Raw genomic sequence first — 17,233 nt, 5'->3', positions numbered from 1 at the left:
GTTGCACAAAATAGTTTCCCACCACAGAAAATTTATTTTGAGTGTCTTCATAGTTTTATTTTTGAAATACACCAATTTTTATATACTGCAGGAAAAACGAAAATAAATATTATAGTGTAAATTTGCAAAAAAGCATCATATGCATCAAAATAAACTATTTCCAGCAGTGCAATATGAGTCCTAAGCGTCCCAGAAACGACACAGAAAGTCATAAAGTCAAACATAACTTTTAAAAACACCAGTATAAGCTCACGAGGCCCTGATGGTAAAAAACTACATTTCCGCAAAATGACGTCACTTCCGGTTTCGGGCAGGACATGGCGGACATGCGATAGTTCGCGCTGATGGACGTAGGAAGTGTTACAAACAGCCGATCGGATCGGCAAAGCGTGTTTCTGGAATATTATGTTTTTGTTCCTGCAAATGCTTTTTATGCAGTTTTTGCAAAGCTATATGTGGAAGGAAACCGTGACCGAGGACAAGCTGATGGCATAAGATGTAAGTACAACTCCTCCGGTTTCATATGCAAAAAAAACATTATTGCGCTAGCTTACGTGGTTGCAGAGCTACCGGGATTTAAAAGTAGTTGCGCAAAACGGAGCGTGCCCGCTCCGACCCGTTTTAAAGGGTTAAGATTGTTGTTGTGTTTCCTACGTGGCATTGTGTTAAACATCTGAATGCTTCAGCAAACTGACAAAACTTTTTAGATGTGCTCACACTTGCTCAGTTAATAAAGTGTATTTGTATATGTCTACACACACACACACACACACGGGCAAAAAAGTATTTAGTCAGCCACCGATTGTGCATGTTCCCCCACTAAAATGATGACAGAGGTCAGTAATTTGCACCAGAGGTACACTTCAACTGTGAGAGACAGAATGTGAAAAAAAAAAATCCATGAATCCACATGGTAGGATTTGTAAAGAATTTATTCGTAAATCAGGGTGGAAAATAAGTATTTGGTCAATAACAAAAATACAACTCAATACTTTGTAACATAACCTTTGTTGGCAATAACAGAGGTCAAACGTTTACTATAGGTCTTTACCAGGTTTGCACACACAGTAGCTGGTATTTTGGCCCATTCCTCCATGCAGATCTTCTCGAGAGCAGTGATGTTTTGGGGCTGTCGCCGAGCAACACCGACTTTCAACTCCCGCCACAGATTTTCTATGGGGTTGAGGTCTGGAGACTGGCTAGGCCACTCCAGGACTTTCAAATGCTTCTTACGGAGCCACTCCTTTGTTGCCCGGGCGGTGTGTTTTGGATCATTGTCATGTTGGAAGACCCAGCCTCGTTTCATCTTCAAAGTTCTCACTGATGGAAGGAGGTTTTGGCTCAAAATCTCACGATACATGGCCCCATTCATTCTGTCCTTAACACGGATCAGTCGTCCTGTCCCCTTGGCAGAAAAACAGCCCCATAGCATGATGTTTCCACCCCCATGCTTCACAGTAGGTATGGTGTTCTTGGGATGCAACTCAGTATTCTTCTTCCTCCAAACACGACGAGTTGAGTTTATACCAAAAAGTTCTACTTTGGTTTCATCTGACCACATGACATTCTCCCAATCCTCTGCTGTGTCATCCATGTGCTCTCTGGCAAACTTCAGACGGGCCTGGACATGCACTGGCTTCAGCAGCGGAACACGTCTGGCACTGCGGGATTTGATTCCCTGCCGTTGTAGTGTGTTACTGATGGTGACCTTTGTTACTTTGGTCCCAGCTCTCTGCAGGTCATTCACCAGGTCCCCCCGTGTGGTTCTGGGATCTTTGCTCACCGTTCTCATGATCATTTTGACCCCACGGGATGAGATCTTGCGTGGAGCCCCAGATCGAGGGAGATTATCAGTGGTCTTGTATGTCTTCCATTTTCTGATGATTGCTCCCACAGTTGATTTTTTTCACACCAAGCTGCTTGCCTATTGTAGATTCACTCTTCCCAGTCTGGTGCAGGTCTACAATACTTTTCCTGGTGTCCTTCAAAAGCTCTTTGGTCTTGGCCATGGCGGAGTTTGGAGTCTGACTGTTTGAGGCTGTGGACAGGTGTCTTTTATACAGATGATGAGTTCAAACAGGTGCCATTCATACAGGTAACGAGTGGGGGACAGAAAAGCTTCTTACAGAAGACGTTACAGGTCTGTGAGAGCCAGAGATTTTCCTTGTTTGAGGTGACCAAATACTTATTTTCCACCCTAATTTACGAATAAATTCTTTACAAATCCTACCATGTGAATTCATGGATTTTTTTTCACATTCTGTCTCTCACAGTTGAAGTGTACCTCTGGTGCAAGTTACTGACCTCTGTCATCATTTTAGTGGGGGAACTTGCACAATCGGTGGCTGACTAAATACTTTTTTGCCCCACTGTATATATAAAAAATAAATCCTTCTCTAGATATTAGGTATAAACCTTAGTGTTCCCAAATAAAAGACCACTACATGCAAAACTTTTGCAACAACTTTTGAGTGCACCTAATTTTCCAAGCCATTAATATTTTGCTTGTGCATTACTGTTACACATAGATGACAAAATGAATTGCAAAAGTCTTAACATTTATAAATATTATAAAACAATATCAAAATAAAAATGATATTAATGTGCTTCAAAGGACTAAGAACAGTACCTCTCTGAGCAGGTCCTGCTCCAGGTTGTGGCGTGACAGCAGCATCTTCCTCTTGTACTGGCGACACTGCACCTCATAATACTGCCTCTGCCTCCGCAGCAGACCCGCCTCTTCCTCAGCCTGCCGCTGCTGCAGGCACTCCTTCTGATGCACCAACCACTCCTGCTTCTCCCGCTTTGGCGTTGACTGATTCTCGTTCAGTTCCTTGAAGAATAACAGCAGCGTTTAGCTCGGCTCGCCGTTTGTGCAGCATTATACTTACCCGTCAAAATGAACCGATTGCAAGTGGAGTGATGAAAAAGAAGACACTCATATATTTGTTGAAACATAATATGACAAAACTCAGAGGCACCTCTTTGAGCTGCTCTTTGCGCTGGCGATACTGTCGTTTCTGGGAATCCAGCAGGCCGGTCAGCTCCTTCTTTTGCTGCGTCAGAATGTGTTGCTGGAACTTCTTCTCCTCCGACACGACTGCCTTTCCCTGGAGGATAAAAGCCCAAAAACATTCACAATTAGTGATATTGAGTCTTATCAGTGCTCTTACTGAGACAACTCTCTGTATGCTGGTGAGAGAACGAAGACTTCTCAGTGGCTGCTACACTTTGGAAAGATCATCAACTTCATATGAAGCAGGCATGTGTACACTGAGCAATGTGAAAGTATTGACTAATATTAGCAAGACTAACAACATAGTGAGTATCAGAACCACACACTGTTGTTTGATATTCATCACGTATATTTGAATTTATTATATTTCTCTGTGATCCTCGCTCACCTCTTTCTCCAGGATACCCTGGTGCTTCTTGGTGAGTTTTTCTCCTTCCACTGAGAAGCTGTTCCTCAAATTCTCCAGCTCTTTGTCCAATCTCAGCTGATGTTCGTCCATCTCGGCCTTCAGCTTGTTCTCCAGGCCCATCAGCTGCTTCTGGTGCTGACGCCGCATTCGCTTATACCTGTGAGGAGAAACACGGTTACCTAATGGCTAATAATCACCAAGCATTACTTAACTAAGCATTTGAAGCCCTTTGTTTTCTTTTATTTGTATAAAGTTCAAAAACATGTGCAAATACACTTGTTTTGATTGTCCCGTAACACCATCAACAATTCACGACTGTGACCTCACCCGGACATCTGCTCTCTCAGTGCAGAGCCCTGCTCGTGTTCCTGGATCTGACGGGTGACCAGTGAGGCGGTCCTGATGGTGGCAAAATGGTCTCGGCCTCGTCGACGTCTGCCCCCTCCCCCCCCTCCTCCTCCACCACCAGCAGATGCAGCTTCTCGCTGAGAATCAACCTCTGGCTGATAGGGATCGTCATAGATGTTGTCATGGCTCTACAAGGTGGAGAAAATTAGAGCAATTAAAGGTGGCTACAAATGCAAAGTTTTATCTCAACTCAATGTCATCCTACCGCTTCAAATAAATGAAACTAATTATTGCCAATGCAAAAACTCCCAGGAGGCTGCGCGCTTAGCAAGTCTGCTACCAGGCATTTGTTTTGTAGGTGTCACACTGCCAATCTGCTGTGCATCTGGTCCTGCTTTTGCCTTCCTTTTCCTGTAGGTGGCACCAGATTGCGCTTATAAAACAGCTTCTCCTTTGGCTCATCTAAACTACAATAAAAAGGTAAAATAGCCCAACTATAAGTATCACTCGATGCTTTTAGCCTGAAAGTTACACGTCTCTCAGCAGATACACACCAGACTCACACTTAACACTGCAAGCCTGAGTTTGGGGGGGCCCCAAACAAGCCCCAAGTACCCTTCAGCATATGGGTCACCAGCTTATCCAGGTGAGTGATTGATAACACGTGGACTGACCAGCGGCTTGTGCAGGACGGAGCTATTGGAGGTGACGGTGTGCTCTCCCTCCTGCATCATGGCCATCTCCCCACTGTCATCAGAGCCGTCTGCCAGACTGTTGACCGAGCTACTCTGGGAGCTGGCGCTGATGGACATGGATGGCAGAGAGTGAGAGCTCTCCATGCTGTTGACTGTGCCGGTGCGCAGCATGTACTGCTCCACATCCTGGAGGGGAAAAAATAAAGCAAGTTTTTGCTAAAATAATGACAAAGCTCTAAAAAAAATAAAAAATAACAAATAACAAATGGAGTCTGTGATTGAGGGTCATTTGCTCAGTGGGACTGTATTAAAGAAAAAAAAAAATGATACTGAGCAAACATATTTAAACATCCCAAACAAATGCAGGTCTGATAGATTGAACCACAGTCGCTATTCTTTCATTTACTTTTGTTTAAACGGCCATCAAAGAATTAAATAGATAAAAAAGTCTTTGTATGAGGACAAAAGGGTCTTATTTACCTTACGTCTTTATTCTTATAGTAACCAGTGCCTGTATTTACCTCAACTGCAGACAAGAATAGGCCTTTAAAGCAGGTTTTCAGTAGAAGCAGACACATTCATGCGCTTTGTGTGCATGAGTACAATTGTTCATGTTTCAAGACTCTTATTTGCTCTGTCAACATTACTGCGTTATGCTGGGCCAATCCTGTTTCTATGAGATTCTGTTTAAAATAAATAAATAAAACTGCAAAATATCATCACCATTTGCCCCATTTTCTCATTTGTGGATTAAATAATTACCATTGGACTCTGGCTTTATTTACAATTGCAATGCAATATAAACAGCAGCAGTTTATATGAAGCAAATCCAAAACAAAACATCGTCACATGTCTCTTGACAGAAGCGCTTTCTTTTTTAATTTTACAAAAAAAAAAAAAATCAGGAGACGAACTCAAATATTTAAAGCGAGCTTAAATGAAGAGATGACCCCAAAGAGTGCTGCTTGGTATTTGTTAATTGTACTTTCATGTTTCAGCTTTCTTAATCCCCTTTCACATATGAAGCAGCTGTTCTCATGTTATGTGCCTGTCTGATGTCATTAGCCATTTCTGGGCCCAAACACTCTCTGTGGTTTCACTAATAAGAAAAGAAAACTGTCCACTTATCAATATTAGAGGCTTGTTTAAATAAAATAAAATAGGATAAAAGCATTACAGGGTTGATACGTCATCACCCTTTCTTACCTCTTCCTCATCGCCTCCTTCAGGTGCGGGACCATTGTGCGCCTCATGAAAGAGGATTTTCTTCATCTTCCGGTACTGAAGGTTGTCCAGCTCACGAACAGCATCCTTGGTCCGTGCAATCAGGTCCATCACAACTGTCATGGGACGCTCTCTGCATAGGAAATGGTGCTGGGTGGATGGAGGGTTGAAAGAAGGGGTGAGATGGACAGTGACAGGATGAAATACCTCAGTCTGACAGTTAAAAATACATAGACATGCCCATCACCAAAATTATACATCCAAGTAAAATAAAATCATTGTTTTTCATTTAAAAAACAAAACAAAAAAGAAAAAAAAATACAACAACAGAAAAAAACCTTCTTGGTGATTATTTGCTTGCACACTGAACCTTCACTCAGTGTTTTCCTTCAAGCCTAAAAATCTGTTTGGAATTTAAAGCACAAATTTCATTATTTGTCCAAAAACAACAAGCTGAAAAGAAACTGCTAGAAATAGAAGAAAATATATTTCATTCTATTCTCTCAGTTAAAGATTAATCACACGGCTGTTTGTACCTTGAGCAGCACATCAGAGGTAGGTCTGTCCTGGGCGATCTTCTGCAAACAGGAGTCCACGAAATTGCGGAAATAATCCGACCTGAAAATTTCCAAAACGTCATGATTATACATATAATTTAAGCAATGCATACTGCATTATTACACATATAATAATCTTAATTATGTTATAGTCCGTTAAAGCGGCTTGAGAGATTTGTTAGCTCAATTAAAACTCAGAAAGCATTAAAAATGTCCTGATGTGGAGACAAACTGGTTAAAAAACAGCAGTAAGTGTCCCATGAGAAATACTGAAGGGTTTGTCCACAGTTACCTGAGATGATTCAAATAATGTAACAATTTAAACACTGATCTATAAGCATGGCAGCAAACTCAAAGTGTGAGTTCATCCCCATGTTCAAAAAGCCTTAATAACAAGTCATTTTTATGAAACCTATTTTTTTTTATTTATGTGTATGTGTACGTACACACACACACACACACACACACACACACACACACACACACACAAAACTAATTGTGAAATAAATGACAGAAAGACACAGGTCTGTTGCAAAGCTTCGTCTCTCACCAGTGATTAGACTGCAACACAGGGCTCTCATTCTGGGCGATGTGGTATAAGGCACTCATAGCATTCATGTTGAACAGAGGAGGCTTCCTTTCCGCTGCAGAATCACAAAGCACGACATAGCGTGACAGAGAAGGAGAGGCAGACAAAGAACACTTTCAGCTTTGTGAACACAAAGAGAGACACTTGTGGAGCACTGTATGGCCATCTCTTACCCAGCTCTATGCAGGTGATGCCAAGTGACCACACATCCACCTTCCCGTCGTACTGACCCTCATCCATGGCTAAGATCACCTCAGGGGCCATCCTGGGTGGAGGAAACAACAACAACAACACATCAGCAGTAATTCAGCCATTTCCAGCCCTCTTCCTTTGATCCAGCACACAATGGCACCTGGTGGCTCACTGTTGTTTCCAGCATCTGCCCCACCTAAACAGGCAGCGTTAGCTTTATGCTCATGTAGAGTAACAACAAATAATTCTGGCTGCTGAACGGTGAGAAGTAGGAGTAAACTACTTGGTGATTTAACCTCCTCAAATACACTTGAAAAGATTGGAAAGGAAAAATTCGGTGGCAGAATAACCTTTGTTTTTAAATTAACAACTTAAAATTAAACACATGCTCATTCTACAGATCAAAGTTTTTCCCAGTGTGAACTGTACTCTGCCTGCTTTGAATGAATTTGAATGTGACATTTGGGTGGCCACACCTTGCTTCACAAATGTGAGCAGCGTTTAGTCAGCTATCTTAGGTTCAATGCAAATTAAAGCACGTTACCCGCATGATTAGAGACTATAGTTTATCTAGACACCAGCAGTACGCTAGATATTAATGAATATTTAAATTGTCAACATCGGAGGAAATATATCTGATTTTACAAAATCAACACACGCAAGTTAATGACAACATTTAAAGATTTCGACTATATTTACATGTACGAAACCTCTACAATGTGCAAACAAGCTCATTTAAGAGTGCTGCTGCTTCTCACTCGCCTTTACACTCAGTGGACAAAATAGACGCCACATAACAGCCATGCTAACAGTCTGAAAAGCTCATTTCGCCTGCACAGACATGACATCATCGTCTTAGGGATATCCTCTTTCTTTGACATCACACAAAGCTAGGAGTAGAAAAAAACAGTGAAATGGAGAGCTCAGAGCCTGAGATTACTTATACATACACTGACCTCAGTATTTGAACTTTAACATGAGCTTCTATGATTGTAACAGAACAGAAAGGAAAGATAAAATACGGCAAAACATCACAGGTATGTTTTAACCCCTTAACGCCTAGTGTATCATATTTCACACGCACGATTTTGGTTAGTTTTTGAGGCTTCTTTGAGAATCCACAATGAGTAGGCCAGTGAGACACTGGTTTGATGTTTTACCAGTAAGGTGTTCCCACGAAAGAGTTGGCTGGAGCGACAATAGAGGCCGAGCCAAAGTCTCCCAGTTTGACCTGACCTGGCTCTGTCAACAAGATGTTTCCGGCCTTCACATCCCTGAGAGAGAAACGATCAGACAGGAGAGAATGACGGGTCAGGAAAAACACGACGGAGACAAAACAGTTTGAGAGAAAATGCATTGTTGGAGGCTGGGGAGCAGCATGATGCACAGTGTGTAAGCACAAGCACCATTGCATAAGCTTATCTCAGGCAGCACAGTTTGTGCTTTCTCCCCTCTATTTGTTTAGTCTCTTGTCAGAAGTGTGGGGGAGGAGAGCAGAATAGATCCAGATAAGTGAGAAATGAATAGGGGTTACCTGTGAATCATGTTGTGAGAGTGAAGATACACCAATCCCTGCAATGCACCATGGGTTATGGCAGCTATCTCCACTTCCTGCAGCGGTTTCTTGTGGACTGAGTGAAGAGAGACATTTGGGAATATCAGGCAGTTTATGTGAACGTAAACTCAAACGGGTAAAACGGGTTTTGTCATTACTCATTTGTCTTACTTACCTTCTAAAAGGTCAGAAGCTGAACCCAAGCAGTACTCCATCACCAGCTAGAAGAGAGACAGGGTGGAGTGTTAAACCAAGAGTACACTTGGTGTTAAAAACTTTGTCACACTTGACCTAGGCGGGAAGAGCTTTTTTTGTACCAGAGACTTCGACCCATTTATCAAAGTTTTAACACTGCTGTCAAACTAAGGTGGAGTCCGAGAAAGTGTTCTCATGTCCACCTCACAATGGAGCTCTGAGAGCCAAAGTATGCATGAGATGTAAAAGCTAACCATCCCACATAATGTAACATTATTTAGGTGTCTATAGACGACAGCACACCTTCAAAGTGAAACATTTTAAGCCTTTTTTGTTTTAATTTTGATGATCGTGACTTATACCTTGTGAAAATCAGACATACAGAATATTTTTATACGTGGTTGGAGCTCCGTTACCATGAATCACTGCATTAATGCAGCATGGTGTACAGGAAGCCCAGGCTGCTCTGATAGCTGCTTTCATCCTGTCTGTATTTTTGGGTCCTCATCTTCATTTTGACAATAACAACACAGACACTCTGGGGTTCAGGTCAGATGAGCTGGATGATCAATGAGGCACAGCAATACTGCGGCCAGCAAACCATTTGCTAGTAGTTTTTGTACTGCGAGCAGGGGCTAAATCCTGCTGGAAAAGGAAATCACCATCTCTCTCCATAAAGTTTGTCAGCAAATTAAAGCACAAAGTGCTCCAAGTCTCCAGGTGGGTGACTTTGTTGACTGTAGACTTGATAACACAGTGGATCAACTGACACCAACATGAGGAGATGACATGGCACTGCAGAAACTTCACACTGGACTTCAAGCATCTTAGATTTTGTGCCTCTCTACTCTTCCTCTAGTCTTTAGGACCTTAAATTTTACTTTTATGTGGAAAGAGAAGCACTGAGCAGCTGTCCAGTCCTTTTTGATGTCGTCTCCGGTTCAGGAGTGACTCGATATTAGGAATGCTAAAGTTGTAGCTGCTTTCCTGGAGACGTACTGACACCAGCCTCAGTCCACTCTTTGTAAAGTCGCCCAAGTTCTTGAATTGATTTTCTTGACAATACCATTGAGGCTGCAGCCATCACTGTTGTTTGTGCAAAATGCCATTAATATGCTGTGATCGAGCACTCTGCGAACAGCCAGACGTTCAGCAACAACATCCTGCGGCTTCCCCTCCTTGTGGAGTGTATCAGAGATCATCTGGAGAACAGTCCAGTCGTCTCTATAACTGTGGTTACATGTACTCAACTATATAGAGAGACGCACTCAATGCCACTGTTCAAACACTAATATACTAAAATATTGTAGTTTTATTACAAGGGCTGCTCATTTCCATGCACTACAAGGCATACTCACACAAAAGGCTTTTAATACTTTAATTTTTGGATGAATATGTAAAAAAAACAAACAAAACTTTCACTTCATTCTAATTTTCTGAAATGCACTAATATGTTTTGTTAAAAAACACACCAGTTAATTACAATGATGTCATTTTTAGAGCTTTTTTGTTTTTTGCCACATCAACTTTCTCCAGGGACTGAGAGCCTTTTGAGGATATCTGGAACGCAACACTGCTTTTTGGCTGCAGAAACCAGAGACTATATTTAATTCCTGCAGTCACAGTGAAACAAACAGACTCTGTGGCAACTGCAACTTGCCTCAAGCTGCACAGAAAAAAGGAGGAAGTACCAGAAACCGGTTTCAATATTAGAACAAATGGTCAACGTTTCATGTTTTTATTCACACTGAAACAAAAGGCTGCTCTCTTCCTGATAGATAGAGAGAGAGAGAGAGAGAGAGAGAGAGAGAGAGAGAGAGAGCACTGCTTTTACTCATCTTTGACATTTTTCAAATATAGTGAAAATGAACACAGGAATACTGCAGAGGGGACAAAGTTTTGGGTGTATTTTTACAATCCATTGGTGGCCCAAATATGTGCATAAAAAAGAAATGTGTTTAAAGTGGATGCTGAAATATCCCCAACTATATTCTTTGTTTTATTTTTTAAATGTGTGGTACTGGGAATGTTAACATCTTTAACGACCTCCTAAGCAAGTCACTTTTAAAATCATTCATTTGATTAACACAACACTGATGAGAGCACAGCTTTTGCACACACTCACCCAGGCTGTGTGCTCTCTCAGGTAGCAGCCACGGTACTCCACAGTGTTGGGGTGGCGCAGTTTCTGGAGGAACTTCACTTCCTTGATGATATCCTGCCATTTCTAGGATACGAGCAGAGCCTTCATCACTCTATCCATAAGATATTACATCTGCAGCAGACCAGCCATTAGAGAGTCGCCAGGTCTTACCTCATTGGACTGTTTGCCACTATAGGACATCTTCTTGATGGCCACCACCTCATTTGTGCGGATGTCGTGGGCCTAGTAGGGAAAATTTAAGGACAACATGCAGTAAATTTTTTGAAGCTTTGGATGCTGCTCGAACCATCTTTGTCACTATTTCTTTAAATAGCACAGACGCCCTCGCCTTGTTTTCTTTTCCTTCCACACAAAGTTAATTGCAAGCAAAACTCAAACACTTAAACCTGGCTGAGAGCATCAGTGCAGCATTTATTCCACAAAGCACTTGAGACACATCCATCAATGCTCCTCACATTAAATACAACAAAGAAATGGCCATTACATAAAACGAGCATTTCTGCAGAGCTTCCTTCCCTCTTCTCCTCTGCCCTCCTATCATCCCTTCATCCATGACTGGCTGCTTTTCACCCTTCATTAAACAGGGACTTTTATCCTGCTCTGAAAAGTTGTTCTCCTTCCCCGACTTGCACTGTGTTTTTACTTTTTCCTTCTTCTTTCATCTTCAGTCGACAGGTTTATCCAGCTTGTGCTCTTAATAGAAGTACCGCCATCTGTCAGCTATTCTTCTTTGCTGCGCTTAGCTTTTCTTAGCATCAATCACTCCGACTTCAGCAAGATTTATAGCAGTAATTACATTTGAACCAAGTGAAATCTCCCCAAAAAACAATGCAAAAATCAAAGTATGAAATTTTTTTTAAATTACGCTATGAAAATTTTGCCTGTCCAGGTTTTTGTTGTTTAAAATGCGCCTATGCACATAAGCACGACTGGCCTGCATGTAGTTTAGGTAATGAGTCATGTTACCTTACTTAGTAAGATCTTTTATTTATAGTAACTTCCTATGAGGGAAGTAATAACCTCTCAGGTGGGCGCTGAAATGGTTTATATGCAGGAAGAACTGAGCCTACACTGTTGTCTATGGCGCCAAAACACTGATCAACTTACATAAGAAGAAAAACAAAGCCAGAGAAATAATTAGACATTAATAAGACGATAATATATATACAAAGGTAATGATTTTCATTTCACCTGCATTCTCATGCTTACATTATATAAATTCAGTGAAGAACAGCTGTATACAACATTATGAACACCATGCTAACTACTCAGAGACTGCAGTCTTAAATTTATAACAAGCAGAGCACTTTTTAAAGTTTGCCAGATGACTGAGTCAGTGTGTGACTGAAAACTAAAATATCATCCAAACTCCAGAATTCAAAAACCGATTTTCAGCGTACTCAGTCAGCGTTATTTGTCCGTAGCCTGTCCCCATGTTTATATGCCTTCAGGTAAGCTGCATGTTAAAAACACATACCTGAACATTTTCCTACTACTGAATTCAAACGAACATAACTACACACCTACAACTCTGTTGCAGAGCTGACAAAGATCAAACACACAATTCAAACCGATAAATGAACACAAGTATCTGAAATCACATTAAGTAACAGGCCTTCACATTTAAGCCTGCACTCAGGGGAAAGCACACTTAAGGGCTCTTGTGTGCACTCTATCACATTTCTATTAAAGAGCCAAACCCTAAGAAAACTAACTTACAAAGTACACTGCTCCGAAGCTCCCGTGGCCGATCTCCCTCAGGTCCGTGAAGAACTTCTCGGGATCCTCCCTCGAGAAGAGCTCAGCCACCTCCGGGTCCTTCAGGCTCCCGGCCCGCACACTCGACGGCATGGCCAGCGCCTGGTGAGCGTGGAAGAGACACACTGGGTGAGCATCTGTTATTTGGAAAGGATACCAACATTTGTGCTGAAAGCACGAGTTGCCTCGGAAACACGGTCTAGTCTGTCACATGAAGTCGACACACTTAGATCTCTGTGGTGGAAATTTTTGACACTGATGTCACTCATGCCATTTAAAAAATATATTGTTCTCAACCAAAGATGAAAGGGGAAAGCAGTACAAAGCACAAATCTGGGCTTACACCCATGTTATTTCTTTTCTTTCTTTCTTTTTAAGGAAATACAGAATTTCTCTTACATATCATGTAATCATTTAAACCCTATTAATGCTTTTTCTTCTTCTCCTACACAGATATTTTCATGTATTGCAGAAGACTGTCTTGTAATGTACGTACGAAGCTTGCAGAATTGCAGCACTATATCAAAGGATGGTCCTGATCAATTTCTTGAAGACCTGGAACATCTTTTTAATGTTTCTAAAATGTGTGGCACGCTGCACTGAGCAGAACACTGCACACACAGACTGCTGCGTGTGGCTAACATAAGCAGTGTTAGCGTTCTCTCCTCGTGGGGTAACGTCCACACACGTGAACAGAATGTGCTTTTGCATTGCTACAGCAGAGCTCTTAGATACCAGTTTACTGTGACACAACCTACATACATCCTTTTTCTCGTGATCACAATACTGCAGAACTGCACCGGCTAGGCAGGGGTGCCATCCACACTTCTTGTTCACAACTTCCCATCACACAGAGAGGAGTCAAGCCGTCTGCCAGAGCTGCAGTCCTGGCTACTAATGGGTGGCTGTGTAACATCTTAGATCCAACAGTTAACTAGCATTAAATTATACATTGTAAAATACTAGTTTTTCAGTTGCAGGCCAGCGAGAACAGCAATATTCAATTGCAATGCATCATCATGCAATCATAGCCTCCTGAGACCCGGCCTATTTGTTAATGTCCTCTGTAGTGGACACACAAATAAAAACAAAAACAAACAAACATCAACTGAAAGATATTTTTCACTTCACATGAGGATGCGCCAACTTTCCCACCAATGTGACCAACACACTGCTCTGCAGATCCATCCATTATTTGCTGTTCTGCTTCTTAGGAGCAACCCACTTTGGTTTATACTTATAAAGTAGAATAGAAACCCTCATATACTGATTAACCAATGCTGATCCTATAACATATTCACGTGAAGGCCCCATCCTGTAACCACCTGCCACACCTCTTTGGTGTGGCAGTGTGTGCTGCCACACCAAAGAGGTCCCTTTGATCATGTCATGACAGGTGGGATCTTTTATTTCTTGGTGGCACAAAAGTGACTTTTATGGTTTTAATCTTGTGGCTCATCAATGTGCATATGTGTGAAAAGAGCTCATAGGACTCCATGGTGTAATCAGCAGCCACCGATTAAATGCACTCTAAAAAAAGCAGAAGTTTTGACAGTTTGCTGGTCTGGAGCATTCAGATGTGTGTTAACACAATGCCACAATCTTCCCAGCAGGGAATGTCCCAACAAATTCAAGATCAGACCATTAAATGCTCAGAAGAACAAAAACAAGAACTCTACAGGCCCCAGTTAGCATTTTAAATGTTAAAGTTCATGACAGCACATTGGCTTGTTTGGAAGAGTTGGCAGGAGAAAGCTTCCTCTCTCTAAAAAGAAGCTCATAGCTTAGGTTTTCAAAGCAGCATGTGAACAAACCACAAGACTTCTGGAGCAATGTGCTTTAGACAGACGGGACCAAAGTGGAGATGTTTTGCGACGTGAGGAGAAAACCAGGCGGCATATCAGCACTAACACCTCATATCGACGATAAAGCGCGGTTGAGGAGGTGTGATGATATGGGCTTGTTTTGCACAGGATCTGGGCACACTGCAGTCAATGAGTCAACCATGCACTCCTCTGTATACCAAAGTATTCTAGAGTCAAATGTGAGACCATCTGTCTGACCGCTAAAGCTTGGCTGACATTAAGTCATACAACAAGACAGTGATCCCAAGCACAGCAGCAACGTGTGGGCAAGAATTTCCCCACAATCATGTGAGAGACTGATAAAGTCATACATAAAACCATTACTTCAAGTTATTGCTGCCAAAGGTGGCTCTACAGGCTACTGAATCTTTGTCTGTCTCTACATTTATGGTGAACATGGCTGGCCACACTTACCGCTGTATGACTTTTTTTTTTTTTTGTTTAACACTGAGATTTGTGACTCCATAATGAAGTGTTTTATACATCTGCCTAACAAGCAAAAGCTCTCTGGTTCGATCCCAGGAAGAGAGAGAAATCAAACAAGTGGAGGTAGCCTTCTATTTATTCGCTGAAATAAGATATACGTTTTTTTTAATTGCTATATTTTCACCAAACACAGAATATATGGCTTTAGCTTCAGTACAGGGAAACAAACATCATTTTTGAAGCACATAATCAATTTTAAAGATCCAAAATGATCTTAAAATGGTAGATGCAACATCTTTTTCCTCGAGTTATTCTTTCTTTAATGGCTTCTTTAATCTCCCTGACACATGAAACTATGATTTAAAAAAACAAAAAACAAAAACTGGACTATTTGATATTATTTTCTTTCTCAATGCTGAACAAAAGACTGCTCTCATACAATGATGTTGTCATTGGTCCTTCAGCAGCCCGCGCACAAAACCACACAGCAACTGCGACAAGATAAAAGGTGTGCTTCTGTTAAAACTGAAGAACAAAACACAGACGGGTAGGTTGAACAACCAGGTGGGCTGGATTGCTTTTCTTTTCCTATCAAAATGTTAACATAGTGACTCACACTTGGTTTGATTTGCATTTGTACACACTTGCACAGTATTCTGATAGGCCTTATAGAAATACATGAATTAAAGTTCATATGATTATAAGGAGAAGCAGGCATCAAACTGACTGTGTAGTGTATTGCAGAGCATCAGTGAGACTGGATTTCTGAGGCCGATACCAACAGCCAAGAACTTCAAAAGACCAACTGCAATATATTGACAGGATCTCTTTTCCCCCCTAAGCCGTTTCTTTCTTTCTTCTTAATGAACTGTGACCAACAAGCAAATTGAGGACTACATTTTGTAGCATTAACTTGGCCCTGTCTGACTTTCCATACAGCTTTCGAAATGTTGAAAACCACCAGACAACATCAGGCCAAATTCCACATAAAAACTGCCAACCAGTTTAGCAGCCCCATGCTTTGCTTCCTGTGTGGGAACAACATGACACGATTTACCAGTTTTAAGTAGAACACCATGTAACCACTATGCTTTGGAGAGCTTTCATGAGCAAAAACAATGATATGGCTAAATGGGTGAGGAAGACCACGTTTAAATATGTGGGCGATTACTACCCCACACTAAAAGTATGTCCTACTGAGAGAGTTGATATTAGACTATAAACCTTGAAATAACAAAGATGAAACGTGATGTCTGTCTCTGAATTCTAGCAAGAACCATCAGATGTTTTCTGAAGGTCAAAATCAACGCATTCTTATATGTGAACCAATCCCCACCCTAACCCCCAAGTGTGGTTATGGAAAAGATATTTTTTGGAAATGCTGAATAAATATAGCTGATATATCTTTACCAAAGAAAAAATATTGGAAAAGCCAACTGATGATACACTCACATGCACAGTACAATGGTGAATGTTTTTGTGTAGCTGCAGTGCAGATAACAACTTCTCCCTGGTGTCAAAGTTAGCAGCCTGGAACAAGTTAGGTCATCATGAGTCATTAAGATTTTATCAAGGGTTAACACCTTGATAAATGGGCAATGGCAGCTTTTGCAATTTTGTAAGTTCACAGTCACCAATCAAGCTCAAGTTTTTTCCAAACCCTTGAACATGAAAATACCAAGACTCACTTGGCCATTTTGATTCTGACAAACGGGAAGCATTAGGTTCCCTTTAAAAATGGGAACTTCTCTGACGACTGTAACTAAGGCAAAAGGAAGCTTGTAATCATTTTAACTAAACCATCCATGTCTCGTTAACGCCACACAACGTCTGCCACAATTACATGGTTTCACCAATGATTCTCTCTTTAACATACATGCATTTTATAACATCAGAGAAGCACAGACCTATTGTGCAAAACATGTCTACTGTGTTTGACTGGTCAGGCACATAAGCAATTATCCATATATGTGCTTGCCATCAGCATCAGCTGAGCGAGCTAGACGGCTTTTTGCACTCGGCTGCTCAATTAGGCTACCCAAGCTGCTGCTTTCTATAGAAATCCACATGTATTCAACAGCAGCTTGACAACAACTCAAGAATGTTCAAGGTGCAGGCCAACAACAAGCTTCCACGTCAATGTCAAACTCCCCAAGATCTGAAAATCAGGCAGCTAATCATGCTAGCCGGTGTCTCCCCTGCAAACGGGGTGGGATGCGCTCACAGCCCCGCATGTTGAA

The 17,233-nt window shown here is 41.5% G+C and overlaps 1 protein-coding gene across 2 annotated transcripts in view; it reads right to left on the bottom strand.

Moving 5' to 3' along the window:
- Positions 1–17,233, bottom strand: part of taok2b (TAO kinase 2b) — a 31,399-nt gene that overhangs the window by 13,524 nt on the left and 642 nt on the right. For both annotated transcript variants that reach the window (XM_026162931.1, XM_026162930.1), the window contains exons 2-16: positions 12,664–12,804; positions 11,095–11,166; positions 10,906–11,007; positions 8,761–8,806; positions 8,565–8,661; positions 8,191–8,304; positions 7,012–7,103; positions 6,800–6,893; positions 6,229–6,310; positions 5,675–5,842; positions 4,448–4,654; positions 3,753–3,961; positions 3,405–3,582; positions 2,982–3,110; positions 2,630–2,833 (exon numbers count right to left, since the gene is read on the bottom strand). In XM_026162931.1, the coding sequence (XP_026018716.1) occupies positions 2,630–2,833; positions 2,982–3,110; positions 3,405–3,582; positions 3,753–3,961; positions 4,448–4,654; positions 5,675–5,842; positions 6,229–6,310; positions 6,800–6,893; positions 7,012–7,103; positions 8,191–8,304; positions 8,565–8,661; positions 8,761–8,806; positions 10,906–11,007; positions 11,095–11,166; positions 12,664–12,795 (1,926 nt within the window). In that variant the 5' untranslated portion in view covers positions 12,796–12,804. The remainder of the gene's footprint in view (positions 1–2,629; positions 2,834–2,981; positions 3,111–3,404; positions 3,583–3,752; positions 3,962–4,447; positions 4,655–5,674; positions 5,843–6,228; positions 6,311–6,799; positions 6,894–7,011; positions 7,104–8,190; positions 8,305–8,564; positions 8,662–8,760; positions 8,807–10,905; positions 11,008–11,094; positions 11,167–12,663; positions 12,805–17,233) is intronic.

The sequence above is a fragment of the Astatotilapia calliptera genome, chromosome 3 (genome assembly GCF_900246225.1).
Source record: "Astatotilapia calliptera chromosome 3, fAstCal1.2, whole genome shotgun sequence".
NCBI classification, from domain to species: domain Eukaryota; kingdom Metazoa; phylum Chordata; class Actinopteri; order Cichliformes; family Cichlidae; genus Astatotilapia; species Astatotilapia calliptera.
Note: the sequence above shows the minus strand (reverse complement) of the source record. Positions and strands in the feature narration are given on the sequence as shown.